General features: G+C 42.9%; 3 protein-coding genes across 5 annotated transcripts; 1 reads left to right on the forward strand and 2 right to left on the reverse strand.

Annotated features, from left to right (window-relative positions):
• Positions 1-969: 969 nt before the first annotated feature.
• Positions 970-5,705, reverse strand: mzt2b (mitotic spindle organizing protein 2B). 2 transcript variants are annotated; one of them, XM_071542876.1, is made up of 5 exons: positions 5,638-5,705; positions 5,181-5,375; positions 4,927-5,084; positions 3,686-3,823; positions 970-2,273 (listed from the first exon to the last, which is right to left on the reverse strand). In XM_071542876.1, the coding sequence occupies exons 2-5, from the start codon at positions 5,360-5,362 to the stop codon at positions 2,128-2,130; spliced, it is 624 nt and encodes a 207-aa protein (XP_071398977.1). In that variant the 5' UTR covers positions 5,363-5,375; positions 5,638-5,705; the 3' UTR covers positions 970-2,127. The 2 variants fall into 2 exon arrangements, with proteins under 2 accessions (XP_071398977.1, XP_071398978.1); XM_071542877.1 differs by lacking the exon at positions 3,686-3,823.
• Positions 5,706-7,585: 1,880 nt separating this feature from the next.
• LOC139664053 (E3 ubiquitin-protein ligase TRIM23) lies at positions 7,586-17,723 on the forward strand. Its single transcript, XM_071542868.1, has 11 exons — positions 7,586-7,684; positions 8,647-8,809; positions 10,801-10,922; positions 11,006-11,284; positions 11,379-11,561; positions 11,716-11,931; positions 13,965-14,099; positions 14,263-14,392; positions 14,480-14,590; positions 15,313-15,437; positions 15,643-17,723. The coding sequence occupies exons 1-11, from the start codon at positions 7,586-7,588 to the stop codon at positions 15,820-15,822; spliced, it is 1,743 nt and encodes a 580-aa protein (XP_071398969.1). The 3' UTR covers positions 15,823-17,723.
• Positions 17,724-18,084: 361 nt separating this feature from the next.
• On the reverse strand, positions 18,085-21,613 carry LOC139664056 (peptidylprolyl isomerase domain and WD repeat-containing protein 1-like). 2 transcript variants are annotated; one of them, XM_071542874.1, is made up of 12 exons: positions 21,534-21,588; positions 21,432-21,491; positions 21,219-21,321; positions 20,922-21,025; positions 20,637-20,757; positions 20,075-20,522; positions 19,778-19,968; positions 19,226-19,415; positions 18,956-19,137; positions 18,705-18,786; positions 18,388-18,570; positions 18,085-18,300 (listed from the first exon to the last, which is right to left on the reverse strand). In XM_071542874.1, the coding sequence occupies exons 1-12, from the start codon at positions 21,586-21,588 to the stop codon at positions 18,157-18,159; spliced, it is 1,863 nt and encodes a 620-aa protein (XP_071398975.1). In that variant the 3' UTR covers positions 18,085-18,156. The 2 variants fall into 2 exon arrangements, with proteins under 2 accessions (XP_071398975.1, XP_071398974.1); XM_071542873.1 differs by having other exon boundaries at positions 21,432-21,613.
• Positions 21,614-22,850: the final 1,237 nt, after the last annotated feature.

Consider the following 22,850-nt stretch of genomic DNA (forward strand, 5'->3'; position numbering starts at 1 on the left):
CACACACAATAGCATCATTTCATCGTCTCTATTGATTAATGGTGCATACAGTGTGTACGTGCGAGTGCGCGCGTGCGTACAAATTCACACGCCCGAGTGTGTGCGGCGTGCCTGAGTGAAGGATAACACTCCCCTATTTAATGAAATAGTCTATACTGGCTATGAAATTCCCTCATAACAAAATAAACACATACAAAATGCTGGAGTGGATGCCTATAGAAATCCGAGGCACTGGGAGGCCTCGCAGGTACCTTGGAACCACACTGGCCCCTCCAGGCCAAACCGGGAACTGCAGTCTGGCAGCAGGCTGAGGAAATGAACTCCCATCCATTTACCTTTGTCAAACACATTTAGGTTCCACCAAGCAAAGCAGTGGGAAACACCAACAGCTGGCAGTGAGAGGTATTTTTGGAAGTGGAGTCAGAGGGGTGTCTGAGCTTCCTTGATCATGAACCAAACTGCTATTACCATGGCCACTGATGACAGTAGATATCATAAACAAACTAATCATCGGGGGCCTATTTGTATTCTAATTTGTGTTCTACATGCATTGATGTGCACGGGGGGGAAAGGGGAAAGAGAGCCGCTGCGTGTGAGTGGGTGTGCATGCGCACGTGTATGTGACTGTTTCCAGAAAAATGGCCATGGGGGGTGGGGGGGTGGGGTGTGTGTGTGAAAGGGTTAAGTTCCCTCCCTGGTTGCATGCTGCTTTCCCTTGCTCTGTCAAGCCCCATTAAACCTGCTACACCACAGCAATATGGTGCCATCAATTACAGGCACACTGCCATCAATGCAGAGCGCAGAGGAGAGGAGAGGCAGGAACACATAAACAGGACAAACGGCCACATAAAAGACCTGCAGCTACATAAAGCCCTGCAGCCTGGCTCATAGACAATTACACACACACACACACACACACACACACACTCTCTGCACCACCAATGGGCTACACTCTCATTTTGTTTGTGAATGAGTAGAGGCTTTATTTAAAACACACAAAATAAAATACATATATACAATTCTTCCAGTTTTAGATTTGCTTTATTTAATGATGCCAAACAGCACCAGGCACCACCACCTGAAACGCTGAAAAACCAAATGTGCCAAATAGGCCTGATCTGGCAACCTTAACTGCTATGTGCTTCTACTGCCCCCATGTGATAAAAGAAAACCAACTCAGAATCACAGAGGAGACCAGAGCATCAAAGTCCAACTCTTAAGCACATGCACCCCATGTCTCACAGGTCTGCATCTGAAAAACAACTGCTCACAATTACAGGACAGAAAAATCAATTAAGACTATGACAGCTCTCTTAGAGAGAACCCAATAATATAAGTACTATTAAAAGTGACATTGAAAAGACAATGTTTTCTTTCATGTTAAAACTAGAAATACGTTTTAAAAAAAAAAAAGATCACTGGTGAAGATTCATCTGTGTATAAAAACGATTGACATTGAACATGTGCATTTTTTATTGTCAAACTGAAAATAGTATGTGGCAACTAGACGAAAGGCTCTGCTCACTCAAAAACAGCTTCCAGTATGAGAATGAGGAAACGTTTGAACCTGCTTGTCAGAAGGTAAAACATGAAAATAGAATAAATTAAAGAATTACAAAAGATCTGTGGTATGTCTAAGGGAAAATTGTACTTCTGCGCCAAACTGTAGGTGCGAGCATTTATGGTTCTGCGTCGGTGATTGTGCAGGTACTCCACTGAAACGCTAGACGGCAGTGGCGTGCTTTGTTAACACACAAGTACTAACTGAAGAAGTAGTGGTATTTACATTCTCTGAAGCTCATGTTCTGGGATATTTCTCACCATGAATTCAGTGACATCTGGCAATCTTTATAATTTGAGGATGCAGTGTCCTACAAATATATACAATACATTTACAGCCCTCCTCAGCTCATGTATTTTCCATCTACTCCATGTTGTCTTCGCTATCAGCAGGCATCAACCGGATACAGGTAGGAGGAAATATGAAGCGGGCCAATCACCGTTCTTGCGGTCTTGCGACGCCCTACGTGTGGTTACGTTTTTGGAGAGGTGCAGGTAAGCTACAGCGACAGCCTCTGTGGGCGATGCCGCACCGTTGGGCGCAGAAGTATAATTTACCCTTCCGTCTTACGCAGAGGTTATCTGTGAGGAGGAACTACTGCTGCCAGAGCTCTTGGTCTTCTGCCCTCTAGTGGCGCTGGGCTGCCGCTGCACTCTCTGGCTGGAGACCTCTCTGCTCTTCTCACTGTGGCTCACTCCGGCTTTACTGCGCACTGCTGACACAAAACAACAAAACGCACAAACTTGGAATGGTAGAAATGAACAAGTGTTTAAGAATGTTGCTTCACAGGTTCCAGGCAACATGGTGACTTCACAGATGGACCAAACCTCTAATATGATGGTAAAACAGAAAAAAAAAAAAGATGAAGGAAGACTACGGCATGAGAACACTGTGTCAGAAGGATGACAGACAGTAGGATTAGTTATAACTGTCATTTCACATATGGAGGAGAGGCCATTTCCAATTTCTCACCTTCTTTTATTTAGTCAAAAGCTTTGCATTCAGTAGTACACATCTACAAATATTGCACACCTGACTGTAGCATGAATCTTAAAGTGACTAGAAAGTGTTCTTTCACCAACTAAGTCGAATATTTACACATTCTACAATAAAGTCGTTCAAGTTATTTGTGTCATATTTATTGATAATTCAGTGGTTTTAGAAACTTTCACTAGTGCCGTTCATTTCAGATCATTTTTGTCAATCTGCCTCTTACTAGATAACACTGTTGTAATCAACAAGTATTCTACTACCTTGATGAATCTGCACACGTCATGCAGGTCTGCCATCATATCACTAATGAGGCAATGGGTATCTATGCAAATGAGAGTTGCAAAACACGCAATTGTTACAGTGTCACTAAGATAAAGGGCATGGGAGTTGCTTTTGCAAAGAGCAATAGTAAAAACTGAAACACTAATATCTCAGAGATCTGTTGGCAGACTGGGACATGTAGCTTCACACCAGGACTGTCCCACACAAACTGGGATATCCTCAGATGTTAGCCATTCAGAAACAACCATATGACTGGCAGCTCCATTTACTACAGTTAGTGATGCATTGCAATAACCAGTCATCAAATGCCAACAGTGTTTTGATAAACTATCAACCAATGTCAGCTAAAGGTGGTTCAGATACTATTTGGGGGAAAGACCCTACAGTATGCTGACAAGCAGCATACTGCTCCAACAACTATAAATTAGATGGGATCAATCATCAGCCAGGTTCCATCAAAGAATCATGAAGCCACCAGTAATTTAAAGATATTAGTCGGTTAAGTAGTGAAAATATGTTTAAAGGTGGTAAAGGTTTGTGTTTTTTTCCCTTTCTAGCCACTTTATACAAAAAATACAGAGTGAATATGTCCACCTGTATGACAATATGACAATGATGAAGTCTGACAACACCCAAGGGCAGGCTCTAACTCTAGTCCACACACATGCAGATCATGCATACACACAGTCTCCACTCCTCGGCATAATCATGGAATGAAGAAAACACAGCATGTCATTCTGGCTCAGTCCTACTCGGTGTTACAAGTACATGTACACAACACTTGCATCTAAAAAGAACGGCAAGCAGGCAGATAGACGGAGACGCAGGACACAGTGCAGCAGAGGGGACCTTGAGAGTGAGGAGAGCTAGCGTCTTGGGGGCCGTAGACCACAATCTTAGTGTTGACCCTTGTGGCTCTGGGGCCAGACGCCGAGGGGGGCGCTGCAGGAGGCTTGGGGCTCTTGCTAGAGACCAAAGTATCCTCTTCTTCAGGAAACAAAAAGGCACACACAAAATACGATTCAAGGGGATAAGAGAGGAATTAGAAAGCAACGTGACATTTGTCTTTAGTTCCATTTAAGTGGAAAACAACACTATCAGGTGAACTGAACAGGGAACTGAGTTAGTTGGGGTGGTTAGGTGGTGCAGTTGCAGGACAAGAACTTCTAGTGTAAATAGCAGTGAGGGATGTGATCGTTTCACATGCCTGAAAGGGGAAGTGGGAAGCAAAGAGTACAGGAAGAATGGCTGGAAGAGGCTGAAAGGCAAGGTCCATCAAAAAGACATTAAAACAATTCTGAAAGCTATAACCAGCTGACAGTAGGTTCTTGGCAGATCACAGGTTACCTGGAGCTCTTTACACTTTCATATTGTAGAGAGAATCTACGCTCAAACATCATGCAACCTTTAATCAGTTGTAGTCTCAGCGTAACATTCTCAGCAGATCAAAAAATTCTCTGCATAATTTTTAGAACTTTAAAATTGCTTAAAGTTATTTTGTAAAAAAAACAAAAACAAATGTATGTGTGCAGGATTGACCGAGTTTGAGTAAGGTTTTCACTAATATTGTACATCATGGACAAAAGATTACTCTGGGCATTAAAATATCTTCTTTAGAAGTCCATTTTAGATGCCTCTCTCTTAAGCAATTCATTGCAGCCTTTGTGATTTGGAAATTGCAGAAATTCATATTGGGATTGATTTTTTTTTTCTTTTCTTCAGTTAGCCTAACTGTTCATCTCTAATGTGTGATCAAGGTGGTAGAAGAACACAAATGCCTTACTCAAGTAAAAGTGCAAATAATCATCTAAGAATATACTCTTCCCTTAGAGTACATGGTCTTAAATTTACTGAAAGTATAAAAGCAGTCCTCTAAAAAAGGCATTTCTAATGTGCTAGACTGGTTCTCTGTTGAGCGTTACTCTAGATCACAGATGAGAAAGAGTCTGCACAAGCAGCCAATCACATGTGGCATTTGATCAGTTGCTTCCGGGATGGAAGCTGAAGCTCATTGGCCATGCAGTCGATAAGCAGTGCTTGAAGTTTGAGTGTAATATTATAGCTGTGCCACCTTGACTTCAGACACTAACCTCTGTGCTCTGTGGGTGCTGCTGTGGTACTGGCAGGGTGGGAGGCAGCTGAAGCCTCTCCGCTACAATCAGCTATCCTTTGGCCCGCGCACATAGCCTTCAGAGTCTGGAAGACTGCCTGAGGAGCCACATTCATCTTCAGCAGGTCCACTATGATCCTGGGAGGGCAAGAAGAGGAGTTGGAGAATGTGTTTTCTCTCTTTACCTCAGATATAATAAAGTCACATGTTTCTCTTGGTTATCTTCACACTTACTTGAAGACCTCCTGGTCCACAGTGATGCCTGCTGCCTGAGTTAGTTCAAACAGCTCGCTCTCCTCAGCATTGAGGATCTTCTTTTTCTTCATGGCATATTTTTGCACATTACTGGTTACCACTACCGCGGGGGAGTCGGGCGCGGTGGGCAGCGGCCCGGGCTGCTGTGCTTGTTGAGCCATCGGTAAAGGATACCTGGCGGTGGGAAAGAGGAATGAGAAGGAATGACGTTATTTCAAATACAAAAAAATAAACAGTTATCCATAGAAATACGACTGTGCGGCTTCCAAGTGAGCCGCCCGCCCAGAGGAAGACTGGCTGACTTGTTTCGACTTCCCCTCCAAACATTACAGAGAGGCCTCGCATTTTATCCCACGCGAACCGCATCTATCCAAAAACCACAACATGCCAAGCGACCGTTTTGCTTAAACTGCTAAAATGTAAAATAGACATTTACCTAAAAATGCAGCGGTGGCCGCAGTGTTGTGGAACCTGAACTGTCCCTCCGCGCTCGGCAGTTACGAACAAGGCAGACGCACAAACATTGCGTCATCAGTATGAGACAGCTTTATAGCGCTATTATAATGTAATATAGGTTATACGGTTTTATATGCTTGACAGAGCCACTGACATATAACCATGTGTTATGGGGGACATGTGCATGTGTGTGCAGGTTTTCGTTCCAAGCAAAGACTACACCAGGTGATTTCACGTGGTTATTAATTAACACACCTTCAGCCAGGGAGGAGGAACTAATCAGTGAATCACCTGGTGTAGTGTTTGGTTGGAATGAAAACCTGCAGACACTCCAGTACTATCGGCACATGGTTGCCTATCCCAGGCCTAATTTCTACTTGCATACAACTTTTGCTTTTTCAATCTTTCAATGTAAGACATTCCTTTCCATTTGAATTTGAACAGCATAAGAGTATGAAATTATAGTGTAAATTGACTACCTGCTGACTGTTGAAAGCTTTGAGAGAAACATCTGACTCTACTTCTGCAGGTGACTGGGTTTCCCGTGAAGCCTGAACAGTATAAGTGTGTATGCAGACTGACCTGGTCACATATGTGCAAGAGAAGCACTGTAGCCTACTGGGAACCCAAGGACATGAAAGTCTCTCTGGACAGTCTGGAAGGTCTCTAGACAAAGACGACAGTAAATTGGTGGGGATGCAGCAGCAAGGCACAGCGATTAATTAAATGGAAACTTGGTGTTTACTAGAGACCAATCCAAATGTTTTGAATTCTATGTACTGCAGGCAGATGCAGACAGTACCAGAAAGGAAAATGATCATAAATTTTCTTTAAAGATTGATCACTCTGAGATACAGAATCTATTCTTTTCCAGTGTTTTTGCTGGCATATTAAAGTCATCAGAGACAAAAAAAAAAAAAAAAGATCTGTAAAACATAACCTTAAGACATAATGTTTTACTACCAAGCATTTAACATTAAACAGGCTAATTGGTCGACACTTTTGTTGAAAGCAGCTCATGAGTGCATGCCTCACTAGCATGGTTGGCCCAAGTGGGAATTGAACCCCTAACCCTGCGGTGTTAGTGCCTTTCTCTACCAGTTGAACCACGGGACTAGATTTGAGCATGCTTAGTTCTTCACATATGGAATTTGAGCATTGCCATAGCCTACCTGGGTTTGGTGCCACTTTAGCCCCTCACTGACCTTCTTCATATTTCATTGTACAGATATGAGACGTGACAGTATGGCAGTTATAGGCTACCTAAAGTAGCTAGTTTTCAATTTCACTATGTTGTGAAGAATCAATTGATTTCCTGGGCAACAATATGTCTGAGATGCCTGCCTTATATCAGTAAAATAAGAAGTAAAAACAAACACGAAAATCAAAAGGCTCTCACTCACGTTGTAGTCAAAGATATTATAAAACATGAGAAAATCAAATAATCTCCTCCGGCATATACGTGTAGGCGATCTCATACGCATATGTAGCCTATATACAAACAACATGAGCTACATAAAAACAATGGCCAATTTAGATTTTATACATCTGATAACAATTTACACCAATGAGTGCTAATCGCTGTGGTGACTTTTCTTGGCTTTAGTTAGGTAGTCGTTAAACAGCGTCGGACTTTGTGATATTGCGCATGCGCAACATGGGAGCATCTGCTAATCAAAGTTAGATTGTTTTTCGCCAACTTCGAAGGAAGATGCTTCTAATATGCGTTACACTATCTGCATCTTACCAGGGAACTCAATGTTGGGATACGATAACGAAATCCAATGTGTCTATCTAACATATTGGACCCACTGTTGGTCGGGGGCTGTCTTGTCGGGTCTTGTCTGCATAAATGTATCGAAGCAAAGACGGAAGTAAATGTGACATTTCGCTCTCGCCGTGTCGCTCCTCTCTGCTGTAGTCGGAGAATGGCCGCTGCTGCAGCAGGGATAAACAAGCAGGGAGCCGTAGCGACGATGGAGCCGTGTGTTCGGCACGGGAGGGGGGCCGGTGGAGGCACAGTCAAGGTTGTAATATCACTTCGTCAAATAGGTTAACGTTTGTAATGGTTGTATTGCGTTATCAGCTTGCATGGACGATCGACAGCAGGTTTGCTTTCGTGGCTTCTGACTTTGGGTGAATGCTGCTGCGTTGGCGTCAGTGAGTGCCAAACATAGTCATTCTGCCTGCAATTAAAAAAAACGCTGTCTCTAAAAGTTGTATCATAAGAATTGCTACGACGAAACCATGCAATTATTACAATGTCAACTTGGCTAAATGTTTGCGTATTTCCGTCCGGTCCACGCCTGGCCTGTGTACCTCCCTGCCCGCAACATGCTAACACTGTCGGTGGGTAACCATCGCTAGTAGGCGCCTGTACTAGCTGTCGCTGATGTGCCAGTTTAGAGAGGTGCACTGCAGCTCCTGCGTGTTAGTTCAGAGATGTGAGCAACTTCACTTGACAGTCTCAAACGTTAGTATCTCTTGTTCCTTCCGTTTCTGAATAGTGTATAAACGTCAACAAATAATTTGTTCAATGTCTCATACCAAGACTAGGAGCAGCGACCAAGGAGGGTCGAACATCTGAGAAATTATCAGTCAAGGTGACTGCATAGGTCTCTGAAGCATCGTAGTTACTTGAACAGCAGTGAAACTCCCCGTCCGTCAAATGGGTAGCTGATGCTCATCATAGGTGTTTTAGATGTGATGTTAGATGTGTCTTTCTTAGTCTAATTGACTCTCCTTTATTCTGGCTGATTCTGGCTGATTCTGGCCCAATATAGAGAATCCCTCTGCATTTACACAAAAAATGTGGAATAGATGGCAGCTATTGAGTATTTCTCGGTTATCACACCTAGTATCAAGAGAGTAGTCTCTGATCTGTTAATCCAGCAGCGTGACTGACATAGAAAAGCCTGGCACAACTGATATTAGTGTTATCTAGTTCTGACAAGCTAATCAACTGATCAAATTGTGTATTCATTTGCAGGTGCTTGAGTGTGGTGTGTGTGAGGACGTCTTCTCTCTCCAAGGGGACAAGGTCCCTCGTCTTTTGCTCTGCGGTCACACAGTGTGCCATGATTGTCTGACCCGGCTGCCCCTCCATGGCAGAGCGGTCCGCTGCCCCTTCGACAGGCAGGTCACTGAGCTGGGTGAGTGTCCTTGTTCACAGTAAGGGGCAGCCTGATATTAAGTGGATAGTACAGTACCATGAAAAAGTGCTCACCTCCTGCCCAGTTTTCTGCATTTTTGCAGTCAGATCAGGTCCTTTTGCATGTTGTTTTAAGTTACCAAGGGACTCTGGGAGAAAAGAAAATGAGACCAAACTTTGGTGCTTCTATTATTTGTTTGATGTGCAGCTGCAAGGTAATCAAACGTGTAATGTCAAGGTGTGGAAAAATAATCACCCCCTCAGTTGACTCAATTTAATTAAAGGGATAATACTGTGGTCAACAGTCAGGCCTGATTTGGACCAGCCCTGCTCAATATGAACAAGCTCTGAGCATTACAGTGATACAGTAGGCATACCGGTTCTAGAGGCTTGTCATGATGCCAAGAAATACCTGAAGACCTCCAGAAAAAAGTTGCTGACAGCTGTCAGTCTGGAAAATGTTCCATAACCGTTCCCAAGGCTTTGGGGCGCCACAGAAACACAGTCAGAGACACTGTCCAAATGGCGAAGGTTTGGGACAGTAGTGAAGCTTTGCAGGACTGGCCGTCCTGCCAAAATCTCTCAGGGAGCAAGGCAGAAAAAGTTCCAGAGGTCACACACAACCGTAGAACCTCATCCAAGAATCTGCAGCTCTCTACCTTTGACTACGGTCAGTGTTATGACTCCGTCATCAGAGAGACAGCTGGGGAACGTGGGATTCATGGCAAAGTAGCAAGGCAGAAATTACTGCTCACTTAAAAATTTGAATGCTCATCTTAAGTTTTCCCAAAAGCACCTGGATTATCCTCAGGAGTCTTGGAACAGATGGTCAAAAGTTGAACTTTTTACCAACATGGTAAAAGTCACTTTGTAACTTTCCTACTAAACTGCAAGCTTAAAATTGCATTTCAACATCTTGCTCAACTGCATTGTTGAGAACTGTCGAAGGGATCATCAATGGTTCCTTCAAGTGCTGTGAGGAATATAATGATGAGTTGAGTGCAACAGAGGGATAAATATGAACGGGAAAGTCCGGATCTTCTATCATAGCATAGAGTTGTTGAGATTTGACATTTAAGGGGTGGAGAGCATGGAAGCCATTTCAACAACTGTTATTGTATCAAAATAATTAGTATTGTGTTTCTATTTTCAGTCTTTGTTTTAACTTTTAGTTGTCACATATTTTTGAATACATTAATTAAACTTCAATTGCATGATGTGCAAATCTGCCTAATTCTGTTACTGGCACTGTACTGTCTGATATCTAAAATAAAACAAAATCACCAAAAGAACTACTTCTATTACAGGGATTTATGCAAAGTTGGAGCTTACTGTGAGCACTGAAGGCAGCAAAAGACATTGCTAGTCTTGCTAGAGAAGCACTACTGGTATAAAGGTGTAACTACAATGTTTTACCACAAGTGATTTTTCTCTGGTCTATGTCAGAGCTATATTTGAGTCTTGCTTTTAAATGTATTAATGATGGAAGCTATGCAGTACTTATTTGAAAATCTACTTGGACCGATCATAATAATCTTTAAATTATTATTTAACTTGCATTTAACCATTGTCTGCAAATAGAGTACTTTTCATTAAATTGCAGCATAGCCTTAGAAAAAATAGTGATGTATATTGTGAATCCTGAAATTATTGCAATATACTTTGTATTGTCCACACCTAAATAAATGCCATTGTCATGTTGTGCTAGGACCTGAAAGATGCAGTTCAAGCTCAAAAACATAAAGGTCACTGATTTGAAGCAGCTCTGCATGGAAGAGTGGGCCGAAATTTTTCAATTATTAAAGGAAAGGATTTTGGTGCAGTTATTGCTGCTAAAGGTGTAACCAGTTGATTCTGAGGAGGCGATTATGGTGCTGTGTATGGGTTTTCACTTCTTTCTGACTCATAGATACTCTTTATTGAGGGTGAAAATCTTTACAATTCTGTGTCATTGTTTCTTGACGTGTTTTTCTGTTTTTCTAATTTGTTCAGGGGACTCTGGAGTTTGGGGTCTGAAGAAGAATTTTGCTCTGCTTGAGCTCCTGGAGCGACTCCAGAATGGCGCCACCAACCAGTCAGGAATGGCGGAGGATGCCCTGAAAGGCATGGGAGAAGTAAGACCGTTATGATATTACTCTGGTTTTGCCTATAGACTCTGACAAGTGATGCATCGTCCTCACGTGAACTTTTCTTCTAGTGTATAATTCGATGTGACGAGGATGAGAGCCACACAGCCTCCATGTATTGCACTGTGTGTGCCACCCACCTGTGTGCTGAGTGCTCCCAGCTCACCCACTCCACCCGCACCCTGGCTAAACACCGTCGCGTGCCCCTGGCTGACAAGCCTCATGAGAAGACCCTGTGCCCGCAGCATCAGGTTCACGCCATCGAGTTTGTCTGTCTGGAGGAACCCTGTCAGTCCGGCCCTCTCATGTGCTGTGTGTGTAAGGAGTACGGCAAGCACCAGGGGCATAAGGTATGAAAGTACTTAAAAGCATGTTTCATATTAGATTTTTTTCCCCCAATCAAATCAGAGATATGATCAATGCCCCTCCCCCTCCCGTTTTCAGCATGCAGTTCTCGAGACCGAAGCGAATCAGATCCGTGCATCCATCTTGGATATGGCCCACTGCATCCGCACCTTCACCGAGGAAGTGTCCGAGTACTCGAGGAAGCTGGTGGGAATCGTACAGCAGATCGAGGGAGGAGAGCAGATAGTGGAGGACGGGGTTGGCATGGCGCACACCGAACATGTAAGAGATGAAATGCAGTAAGAAACTATGGAAAAATGACCTGAATGAAGCTGGAGCTGACTGAATAATCTCTGTTTCTCCACCAATGTCTGACGCATAATTTCTGTATTAATTGGTGACACCGTCGTAAACATCTGCTGTGTGTCTCCACCAGGTCCCAGGCACAGCGGAGAGCGCCCGCTCCTGTGTCCGGGCCTACTTTGCGGACCTCCATGAGACTCTCTGCCGGCAGGAGGAGATGGCGCTGAGTGTGGTGGACGCTCATGTCAGGGAGAGGCTGATCTGGCTGAGGCAGCAGCAGGAGGACATGACCATCCTGCTGTCTCAGGTCTCCACTGCCTGCCTGCACTGTGAGAAAACACTGCAACAGGTAGGAGAGGTGATGAGCATTGTGTTCACTGCACTGCGTTTTTCAGGCTTTGTAAACATAATTGAAATGGTAGCAAATGCATGGTTTTTATTTGGGTATTGGGTATGTATTAACTGCTTCAGATCTTAATGTATTCACATTGTTAGCGTGAGAAATCATTCATTTGAAATAAATTCCCCTACAGTATTTGCAAGCTATTATAGTTTATGATATCCATACAGATGCTTCTGTCATCCTCCACTGCTTAGCGCGGTTCTCTTGTGCTTGTAATATTGGTTATTCCTGTTGTATGCATGTGAGGCAGAGTGAGTGATGGTGTTGTGCTAATAGTGTCAGACTCTTATATCTTGAGCTTTGAACTAATTGTAAAAGGTTGCAGCATAGTTGCAAGTTTTGGCAGTGAATGGAGTAGTTTACTGGCCATAAAATGTGTAAGATGTTTGCATTACTGGAATGGACTGAAGTAAAGGAAGAATAATGATGAGGAAGAATTTCTAGGATTTGCAGATTTGTATCTATCTACATATTCAAAGTTAGTTAGTTATTTGCAGATAAAAATACATAGAATATGTTGGTAGTCTTAAGCCTAGTTTCAGCTGGGATAGTTCACTTTACTGAACAATGACTGTTGTCTAAAAAGTGCTGCCTTAAAGGGTAATTCCGGTTAATTAGCTTTTGCCATCATGGTGATTGTTTTCAAAATTCCGTCACTTACTCCACTCTAGCTTTTCATTCCTCCACTTTTCTTCAGCTTTCAGGTAATGGAAAATCGGATGTAGGCAAGTCCATTGCAGTGTTTTATGGAGGTTAAGCTAAAAGTCTTGCTAAAATCCACTTCCAGCATGGCGAAGTACATCTTCATATAATCAAATAACACAATATACTGCTCTGTCCGGGTTGCCAATGTTGGGTAGATAGGCAAAAGTAGAATTACTATTGACATGGTGTGTTTTATACATGATTGCGACTGTTATAATGCAAAAAAATTAGTGATCGTTATATAGATTTACACTGGATGTCAAGCAGAGGACGAGATTGATTCGTCAAGTGTATGATGGGAAATTTTTGTTGTACTCGATGTTCAAGACATCAAAAGTTGTGTATTTGTGGTTGAATTGCCCACAAATTCTGTAAGTGGGAACATATCCCGAAATCCTGTGACATTATTAGGAAGTAAGAACAGTACATTGCATAATTTGCTTATATTTTGTAATTTAGTCCTCGTCAACAGTGTCCTTGCTGCCAGAACTGAGTGTCCACCAGATCCAAAACTGTCCTGAGGTCAGAGGAAATCATATATAACCACGGTCAGAGGATGACCAGTGAACATGCAATGGAAAAATAAATGCAAAGTAGATTAGATTAACATAAACAAATAAAATGTACAATGGGGCGTACTCATCAGCGCACACATCAAACACCCCGCCCCTTAATATGATCGATGAAGGGTCCCCAGATCTTCAGAAACCTCGAGTGAGAGAGTTAGCTGTGTGTACCTTATCTCCTCTAAATATAAACAGGAAACCATGCCAATTCTTGAAGCGAAGAGGGGAGGTTGATTTCCACTCTCAAAATAACCCTTTTAGCAATAACCATGCCAAACATGAGAGCCTGCTGGGTCTTGTGTGGTAGCTCAAAGGCCCTCTCAGAACATGAAAAGATGTAATTTCATTGTGTTTTGGGTTCAACTGTTGGAGTTTAGCCTGATATTCAGACTGAATGGCCACCAGGCTAGTTGGAGCTTGGTTTGGCCCTAGAGTGTGTATTGGAGAGCAGCGCTTCAGGTGAACTGAAGGTACATAAAGTTCTACAGTGAAGTAAATGACAAAATTTGTAACACAATCAATCGTCATGATGGCAGAAACTAGGAAAATAAGGCCCAGGTTGAAAATAACTGGAATTGTTTCGCTATTTCAAGTAAAATGTTTCCCAGTTAAAGGAAAGGTTTGGAATAGGGGGGTTATATTACTGGAAACAATATACATGCAATGCAGGGTTATTTGTTTAGCTGTTTCTCCTCTGTTCTGTTGCAGGACGACTGCAGAGTTGTGCTGGCGAAGCAGGAGATAAACTGTTTGCTCGAGACCCTTCAGAAGCAGCAGCACCAGTTCACTGAGCTGGCAGATCACATTCAGCTGGACGCCGGCATCCCCGTCACCTTCACTAAGGTACACACACACACACACACACACTCACACAATGTTTACTCCTCGGTGCAGCTGCCTAGAAATTTGCATTGATAGGCCAAGTGGAAACTTCTCGATCAAATGTAAAGGGCTTGAGTTTGTTCCAGTATGTAGCATTACAGTCACAAAATGTTGTGTTTTGCAGGACAACCGGGTCCACATTGGTCCAAAGATGGAGATCCGCGTAGTAACTTTAGGACTGGATGGAGCTGGAAAAACCACCATCCTCTTCAAGCTGAAACAAGACGAGTTCATGCAGCCCATCCCAACCATCGGTAAATGCATTCATAATAACATCAACTCATGTTGTATTGTTGTTTTCTTTAGGTTTCTTTTTTTAACTCAGTGTTGTTTTTTTCAAGGTTTCAATGTGGAGACAGTTGAATACAAGAACTTGAAATTCACCATCTGGGATGTGGGTGGAAAACATAAGCTCAGACCTCTCTGGAAGCACTACTACCTGAACACACAAGGTATCTCCCATGCTTTACTTACTGCTTAGTTTAGATATGATTTACACAATGTTAAAACACAGAAAGAAAGAAAACTGCTAATTTGCGCAGGTGATACAGAACAGCCATGTCACAAACAACAAATCAAGATAAGTCATGACACAATTGAATCAAAAATGAGAAACTACATGACAACAAAGTAATACAACATTGTATGAAAAATATGAATGTTTTCTAAATTGTCTTTCTATACATGTCACTGACATATTCCCCATTGAAATATTCCCCCATTATATATCAACATTGACTCAACTTCAATATTCCAAAATGTGGATATTTGGAAATGTTTGTGACCTCAACCCACATCTTACTACATTGTCAAAGTTTTTGGACATTGAATAGCATCATTTTTTTAAAATTAATTATACCTTCTCTCTTCCCCGATCCCTGTCTCTAACAACTGTACTGTCTAGTAAAGCAGAGATGCCATAAAAAATATCTTTAAAAAAAAAGTGGGTCTGTTTGAAAATGATCTTGTTTCGTTCTTTTTTCCCCCCAATTCTCACCCTAGTTTCATAAGTTCATTTTATTTTAACAGAATATAGAACACTTTTATGACTTTGCAGCACATTTAAAAATTCATGGAGGAGGCATTTAATAATTTCTATCCCCACTGAATGGTGGCTAGTTTTGGTGACAGGGTTATGTTGAACCTCTCCTTGCTATCTCTTGTGCGTGTGCAGCGGTGGTGTTTGTGATTGACAGCTGTCACCGGGACAGGCTGATGGAGGCCCATAGTGAGCTGGCCAAGCTACTAACAGAGAAGGAGCTGAGAGATGCCTTATTGCTCATCTTCGCAAACAAACAGGTACTGCACAAAAATCCCGTGCCAGGACAAATTACAGTGAGACAGCTTATACTCTCATACACACAATACAGCTGAGGAATCATAGGATAGAGATGCAGCGTCTCAGGGTGAATATTTCTAATATATGACTATGGTTGAGCTCAGTGACAGAGCTGGGCATCAGTAAAGAGCTCATATTGAGAGATGCATCTTGTCGGCTCTGCAGGATGTTCCCGGGGCCGTGTCTGTGGAGGAGATGACGGAGCTGCTGAGCCTACACAAGCTGTGCTGTGGGAGGAGCTGGCACATCCAGGGCTGCGACGCCCGCAGTGGGATGGGCCTCCACGAGGGCCTGGATTGGCTCTCCAGACAGCTGGTGGCCGCCGGTGTGCTTGACGTAGCCTAAATGTCTCCTCCCCTCCTCATCGCTCTTTTGGTCTTCACTCCTTCCCCGATGACTTAATTTACCAAGCCCCCCGACCTGAGATCCCTTCCCCAACCAGTTCTCTCACTACATCCAACCCCTTAATTTTCAGATGAGCAGGCATCCAGACTGTTGGCTTTAAGCCTTCCATCCTTTTTTTCCATCAACCAGATCTTCTCAGTTGTCTACAGTGGCCCTCTCTCCTCATCTCTCCTTGTACTTTCACCATTGTGAAGAACGTGGTGGGTGCAAGCAAAAAAAAAAAGTAACATTCTTTATCCAACTGCATTGAATGGGAGAAATGAGCATGGAATGAAACGACATCACAACAAACTGAGAGGCCATCTTGGCAAAGTCTGTCCTACCGCCTTCACCCCGTCACCATCCATCGCCACATGGACCCAAACCTCCAGGAAGTGAGCTCACTGACCCAACAAAAAAATTAAGCATTCTTGGAAACTTATTAACCTTGTTAAGACTACTTAACCCACACTACAAAGCTAAGTTTATAAGGCAGCTTTACATGGTCTAACACCTTGCTTACTTTTGTCCTTTCTTTTTCTGACTAACCCTTTTAGGAGATGAGCTGCGCATCTGGCATCTATAGTTAGTCAACTTAAGTCCAGTAAAATGTTAGAAAAGCTCCTTGTGCCCTGACAAAGTGAATTGTATCTGTATTTTGTATCCCATATGTTACTCATCATAACCACCATATGTGACAGTAATCTTATTACCAAGGGATCATAAATGCATACTGGTCTGTATTTTAAAGGCAGTATCATTTATGTACCTTTTCTGTTCTTTAGTAGACTTGGACAGCACAAGATAATATTCCTAAGTGATAATTATAAAATGACTATTTACAGATGGCCTCCAATGAAATCCAATATATTTGCAGGTAGTTGAGATGGACATGTTGTTTGCTCAGTTCAGTATATTCATTAAGGGGTAAATGAAGCCAGAGGGCTTGCCTCCAGCTGGCCAGATCAATGCCTGCTCTGTGGTTTTAGACCATCCTAATATCCTGATTTTGGCTGCGTTCTCACTCTGCCTTGATGTCTTATGTAAGCAATAGGAATCGATGTTTTATGGGGAACACTTTGCATCTTTCAGTTGTTTTCTGTAAAAGTTTTTGAGTGTATGAGCTTATTTAATGCCATAGCTGGTCTTGACATGGCACACCAGTTGGGTTTTGGGTTGATGTATGTACATTGTTTTGGTTTGAATGTAGTGTTTCTGTTACAGAACAAACAGTTTACTGAACTTATTTATGCGTGGGAAGGGGGAAGTTACTTTGAAATGAGGCTGCTGTGAGAAATGAAGAGTTTATATGCGCCAATTCTGCCTCCATTTTGTGGAGTATCTTGCACGCAGGATTCATCGAATGCACTTGTCTGCTGCCTCAATACATCTTGTCATTTGGAAGCAAATGAACTATCTGCTGTTTCTTAGTAGACTCCAAGTATTAATCTCACTGCAAAAATGTCTTGTGAAAACATCTATCTCATGAGTCCTGTTTTATCTGTCTGGAGTGCTTATGACACGTTACACCTTTAATTAACAGACTTAAGTATCAATGTAGATGTGAAATTTAGTCGAGCATTAACCTAACACCGACACTTGTCTTCTGCTAGTTATTGAGGAGCCATCATTTGGTTTGAATTAATTTTTCTCATTGCTATGTAATGTTTAATACTTGTATCTATGTAAAAAAAGAAAAGAAAAAAAAAAAGCATGCGTGAAAAGCCTTTCCATACTTTCTCAATTTGTGAAATTTGCCCATTTGTTTTTGAAACATGTAGAAGCACAGTGCACATGAAAACCTTTGTTACCAGTGGACTTGATAATGGCTTTTGTAAATTATTCATAATTAATGTGATGCTGTAAAATAAAATAAATTGACTTTATGTGACTGGTTAGTTGCTATTTCTTTATGGTAACACTGCACCACTGGATTCTGCTGCTTTACACTCTACAGGAGACAGTGGGGAATACTTAGATATATTTCAAAGGGTCTTTGTACTGATTAATTTAGCAAACTAGTGTTTTTTTGGCTCATGCATTGTTTTCATAGTGCAACTGAATATGGTGCTATATATTACATATGTTTAATCTTTGCTTAACAGGACAAGCGCTTCACTGGAGTTTTCCAGTGAAGACAGGAGCAACCAACAACTCATTCTGAATAGGCTTCCCTTTGAGGTGTGGACAGATACAGACGATGTTACGTACAATACAGACTCATGAAAGCATTTTTAATGACTCACAATTTGGTAAAAAAAAAAACAGCTTGTACAGGACATAACAGAAGCATGATCACTTTATGGTGATGTTGATGATACTGATGTCTTCATACGGTTTGTCGGTCTTGGGGTTGACTTTGACGTTGGAGATCCTCTGGACGACCTCCATGCCTTTCGCACTCCTTCCGAACACAGTGTGCTTGTTGTCGAGCCAAGGCTGAAAAGAACAACGGCACGTGTTGATACAGAGAATTCAAAATAGGATAAAAATGTCACAGGTCAGCGAGTGTTTCAGGCGACTTACGGTGGGTACGACAGTGATGAAAAACTGTGACCCGTTGGTGCCGGGGCCTCCGTTGGCCATGCTGAGCGTGTACGGGCGGTCGTGTCTCAGCGTGGCGTGGAACTCGTCCTCGAACTCTCCTCCCCAGATGCTCTCTCCTCCCATGCCCGTGCCTGTGGGGTCTCCCGTCTGGATCATGAAACCCTGTACGCAACACATCACAGACATAAAGCTTCAGACAGGGCTTCAAGACATCACGTCTGGATACGTTTACTTATTGACTGAAGAAAATAAGCATCGCTAACAACAACAGAGTTACTGATGAAAGATCAACCTACCTTGATAACTCTGTGGAATATGTGGCCGTTGTAGTAACCGTTCCTGCTGTGAACGCAGAAGTTCTCCACAGTTTTGGGGCATCTAAGAAACGTTAGAAAGCGAAGAACGATTCATACATTGAGATGTAAAGTGTACGACAGGAGACTAAAGTTATCGCTCCAAAGCATAGTCATCATCAGAGAAAAAAACTGGATGGATACTAATAATTGCATGAGTAATTATGAACAAAGCTGTGATGCTGGGAACCTACTCGACAGGGAAGAGCTTGATGTGGATGTCTCCCATGGTGGTGTGGATGATGGCGCTGTCGGACACTCTCTTGGGGCCCTCGGCCTGCGTGGCGGCCATCACCTCTTCCTTTGAGGGCTTCTCATTAAAGATGTCTCTGTCCGACTCCGCACTCTTGGTGTCCTCCGGTTCCCTCTTCGAGAACTAAAACAAAACGACGTATTGAGATATGTAATAGTACGACAAAAAACATTCGCTGTATCGTCTCGGATTGAACGTGGAGCTATCTCACCATGTAGAAGCGGTTCTTCTTGAACGCAGTGCAGAAGATGGTGGGATCGGGCTCGGAGTTCTGCAAGGCGGGGTTGTCGGACGCCTTCATCTCAATGGTGGGTGCCACGTTCGAAGCCTTGGCAATCCCCTGGAACAGGCTCAGCTGGACCACGCGGATGTTCTCCAGCTTCCCCAGGATCCGCACACATCTGGGAGGTGGGAGGAGTCAACAACAAATCAACAGTTTTACTGAGGATCACTGCATTAGAAACTACAGCCAAGACGCTATTCTGACACATTAAGCAATTGCATCACCTCTTGTTCATATTATAATTTGGAAAAGCCATGGCGCCTGTGCATAAAGTTTCTAAGAGTAGGACTACTGATCTAGGATCAGTGGGTGGGCAGGTCATATGAATTGATAAGGCAAACTGATCAGATCAACACTTTAATTCCAAGATAGCTTCTGCAACCAGTGCATGAATCTTCTACTTTCTGAGAGTGTGTCCATTAGGGGGAATTAATAACAAGCCTAATAACCCTTGTGTGAACGCAGCCATTTAGGATGTACCTATTAGTTTCCACATTGATGACCTTGATGCCCAGCATGGTGCCGTAGAGGACAAAGTGGCCCGTCTCGTCAAAGATGATGTTGGTCAAGCGGATACCGTCCACCTTCTCCAGTTCCCTCTCCACAGCCATCCGCCTCCCGAACTCCATGTCAGGCAGCTGCTGCCTCATCTGCTGCAGCTCTGTGAACATCTAAGGCATAATAAATCAAGGAGGTGCCGTAAGCATAAAGCTCAGGTCCTGTGTGAATTAGCCGCTTCAGCAGTGATCCAGGCTGAGAAGATTTGTCAGAACTTACCGTTAACGATTCATCAAACACCCTCATCAGTTTCCCTGTCAGGAAGCGGAAGATCCTGACTTTCCGGTCGGAGGCGATAGTGGCCATTTTCTTCCCGTCGGATGAAAACGCGAGGCTGGTGGGATAGGTTTTGTGTTTTGCAAATTCATACAAGTCTGTGTCCGTTTTGTATTCCCAACCCACGTGTTTGGGGAACCTGAATTCGTTTGGGAGGCCAGTCCAGTATTCCAGCATTCCCGCTTTGTCGGCAGAGACGATGACCCTAAATTTGGGATTCAGGCGGATTTGGGAGAGCGGCGAGGAGTGCATCTTGTCGAAGGTGTGGAGGCGCTGGTTGCTTCCCCGTCCATCGTAGACAAAGATCTTCCCTGTGGATTTTTCGGAGCAGGCCACGGTGGAGATGGCGTCCCCGGGGTTGTATATCCATTCACACTGGCCTGGGTGAAAGCTGCAGAGAGACATGGTCATATCAGAGAATATTGAATGATGTCACGCTGCACGACCAAATATCCATTTCTGTCTTTCATGCTTACACACTGCAACCTGGGTGATTCAAACTTACCCCAGCTTCAGCATATTGATCATGTCAAAGTTGACAACATCATATACTTTCATGGCCTGGTCGTCGCCAACAGAACAGAAAAGGGCCCCTTCGGCACTGACGGCAATGCATTCTATCACACCTGCAGAAAATGCAACAACAAGTTCATGACCCATCCCACAATACATGTTTTATCTGGGTGTACACTGGATTGTACAAACACCAGAAAGCCTGAATGCCAGGAGGACACTATCTTTTTCTTCCTGACCCACTGCCAAAATAATATCTGATGGATTCCATTCATACCAAGATGACTGCGGAAGTGTTTCACAAACTCGATTCCCTCCTCCTCCTTCTTCTTCCAGAATTTGACATGGCCATCCTGGCTGCCTGTGATGATGAAGTCTGTCCTGAGAGGGGAAAGACAAGACTTTCATCAGAGACTGGAGGAGCCAGCTTGCTTGAATATGATAATTTGAACTGCACATGATATACACACGGGATTTGAATCATTGTTATTAAACTTACATGTTATATCAAGTGAATGAAGTAAAGGAAACAAGTGTGCAAGGCAGTGGTCAGGTTACTTGGAGCAACACTTACTTGGAGCAAACGATGTGTGTGATAACGTCTCTGTGCATGTAGCTTCGCTCATACATTGCAGCTGACGGGAGGTTGTCCAGGTAGACGCGCTCATAGTCCAACACTGACAAAAACAAAACACCCACACATGTCGTTATGTTAGCATTATTCGCTCTGGCCTTAGCAGGAGTTGTATATGGGCGACAGTTTGGCCAACTGAACCCCAGAACCAACCTTTCCTTTTCTTTGTCTGTGTGGCTTCGCTCGGCATGGGTCCGACCCACTCTTCCTCTTCTCCAGCTCCTTCTCCTTCTCCACCTCCATCTCCACCGGCACCCTCATGGTCCTGTACTTTTCGCTTTAAATCCACATTGGTTACAGCCTCCGCCATTGTTGCAACTTTTCCGTGTTGTCCTACGTCCGTTCGGCGCGCGCGCTGCGTTGCGCTGCGCACGTTCTTCTTCTTCTTTGTTTTTGGCCGGTTGGCAAACCACTTTATGGTGCATTAGCGCCGCCAATTGGATTGGAGTATGAATCGAGGAAATAAACTACGTTTTTCCCAGTGCTGTAAAAACTGAAACAGAAATCTAAAGCAGTTGTCTTCTGATAACAATATGCCTGTCTCTTTCAGATTTAACTCTATACAATCTCTTCTTAAACATGTTGAGAGTGTGAGTGTCAGACTAAATATTAGTATCAAGGTTATGTACCCATTCACCTCATCTTTCATTTCTCAAATATTGACTACAAGCACGCAGTTGCTTTATCGGATAGATATTTAAATTATGGGGTTGTTTGGCCTCACGTTGATGGTTTGTTAGGGCAAACCCAAACACCATGCTGATGCAGGAGAATGTGCTTTACACTGTATGCATTACCACACAGTTCCTACCAGACATCTCAGATCATTCTCCAGTTTTCCACTTTACTTTATAAGCCAGCAGGTACAGACATCACCCTTGTTCAAATCACATAAAACAAGTAAAAGTCCCAAGCAAGTCTCACACCCGGTGTCAGTGCAACGCAACTCAAACTGAACTGAACTCATAATTAGGATTAAGCCTGCAGCCATGTGACTGTATTCCCATATCAGCACATTCAATGACAAATCCAGCTCTCTTTATCTTTGACATTAAGGAAGGGTCTAACCTTCAACACATTTCTCATAGGAATAAATCTACAGGTTTAGATTGCTGTTTTTAAATGTGATTATGTGTTGTGATGTCAGGAGCTGCAGGCTTCATACAACAGCCATTTACATTGCAAATGTTCTGGACAACAGTTTATAGAACAGCTGGGACTGCAGCTACTGCTCCAAAAACTCTGAACATAATAATTTATCAGAAACATGCTTTGTCCTCAAAATCCAGCCAGTCCGATGGCATGGTGCGGACTATATGGCCCAATAGACAGTGCTGTGAAATGTATTTGCTCTCTGTCTGATTTTCTGTATTTATTGACATTTATTGACTGTTATGAGATCCTCAATTAAAATATAATAATATTATTATTAGTGGACTTTGAGTGAACACACAATCCAAATTTTACGATTTATTTCAAAGTTAAAGTTATGTAACACCCAAGAGTTTGTTTTATTACTTTGCACAGTAAAGAAATGAGAAAAACCAAATACTGGAGTCATTTTTTATTTAT

Source organism: Centroberyx affinis, unplaced genomic scaffold, assembly GCF_046629955.1.
Source record: "Centroberyx affinis isolate AG114_WGS23_722 - 3 ecotype Tasmania unplaced genomic scaffold, CSIRO-AGI_Caff_v1 ptg004200l_1, whole genome shotgun sequence".
NCBI classification, from domain to species: Eukaryota; Metazoa; Chordata; class Actinopteri; order Beryciformes; family Berycidae; genus Centroberyx; species Centroberyx affinis.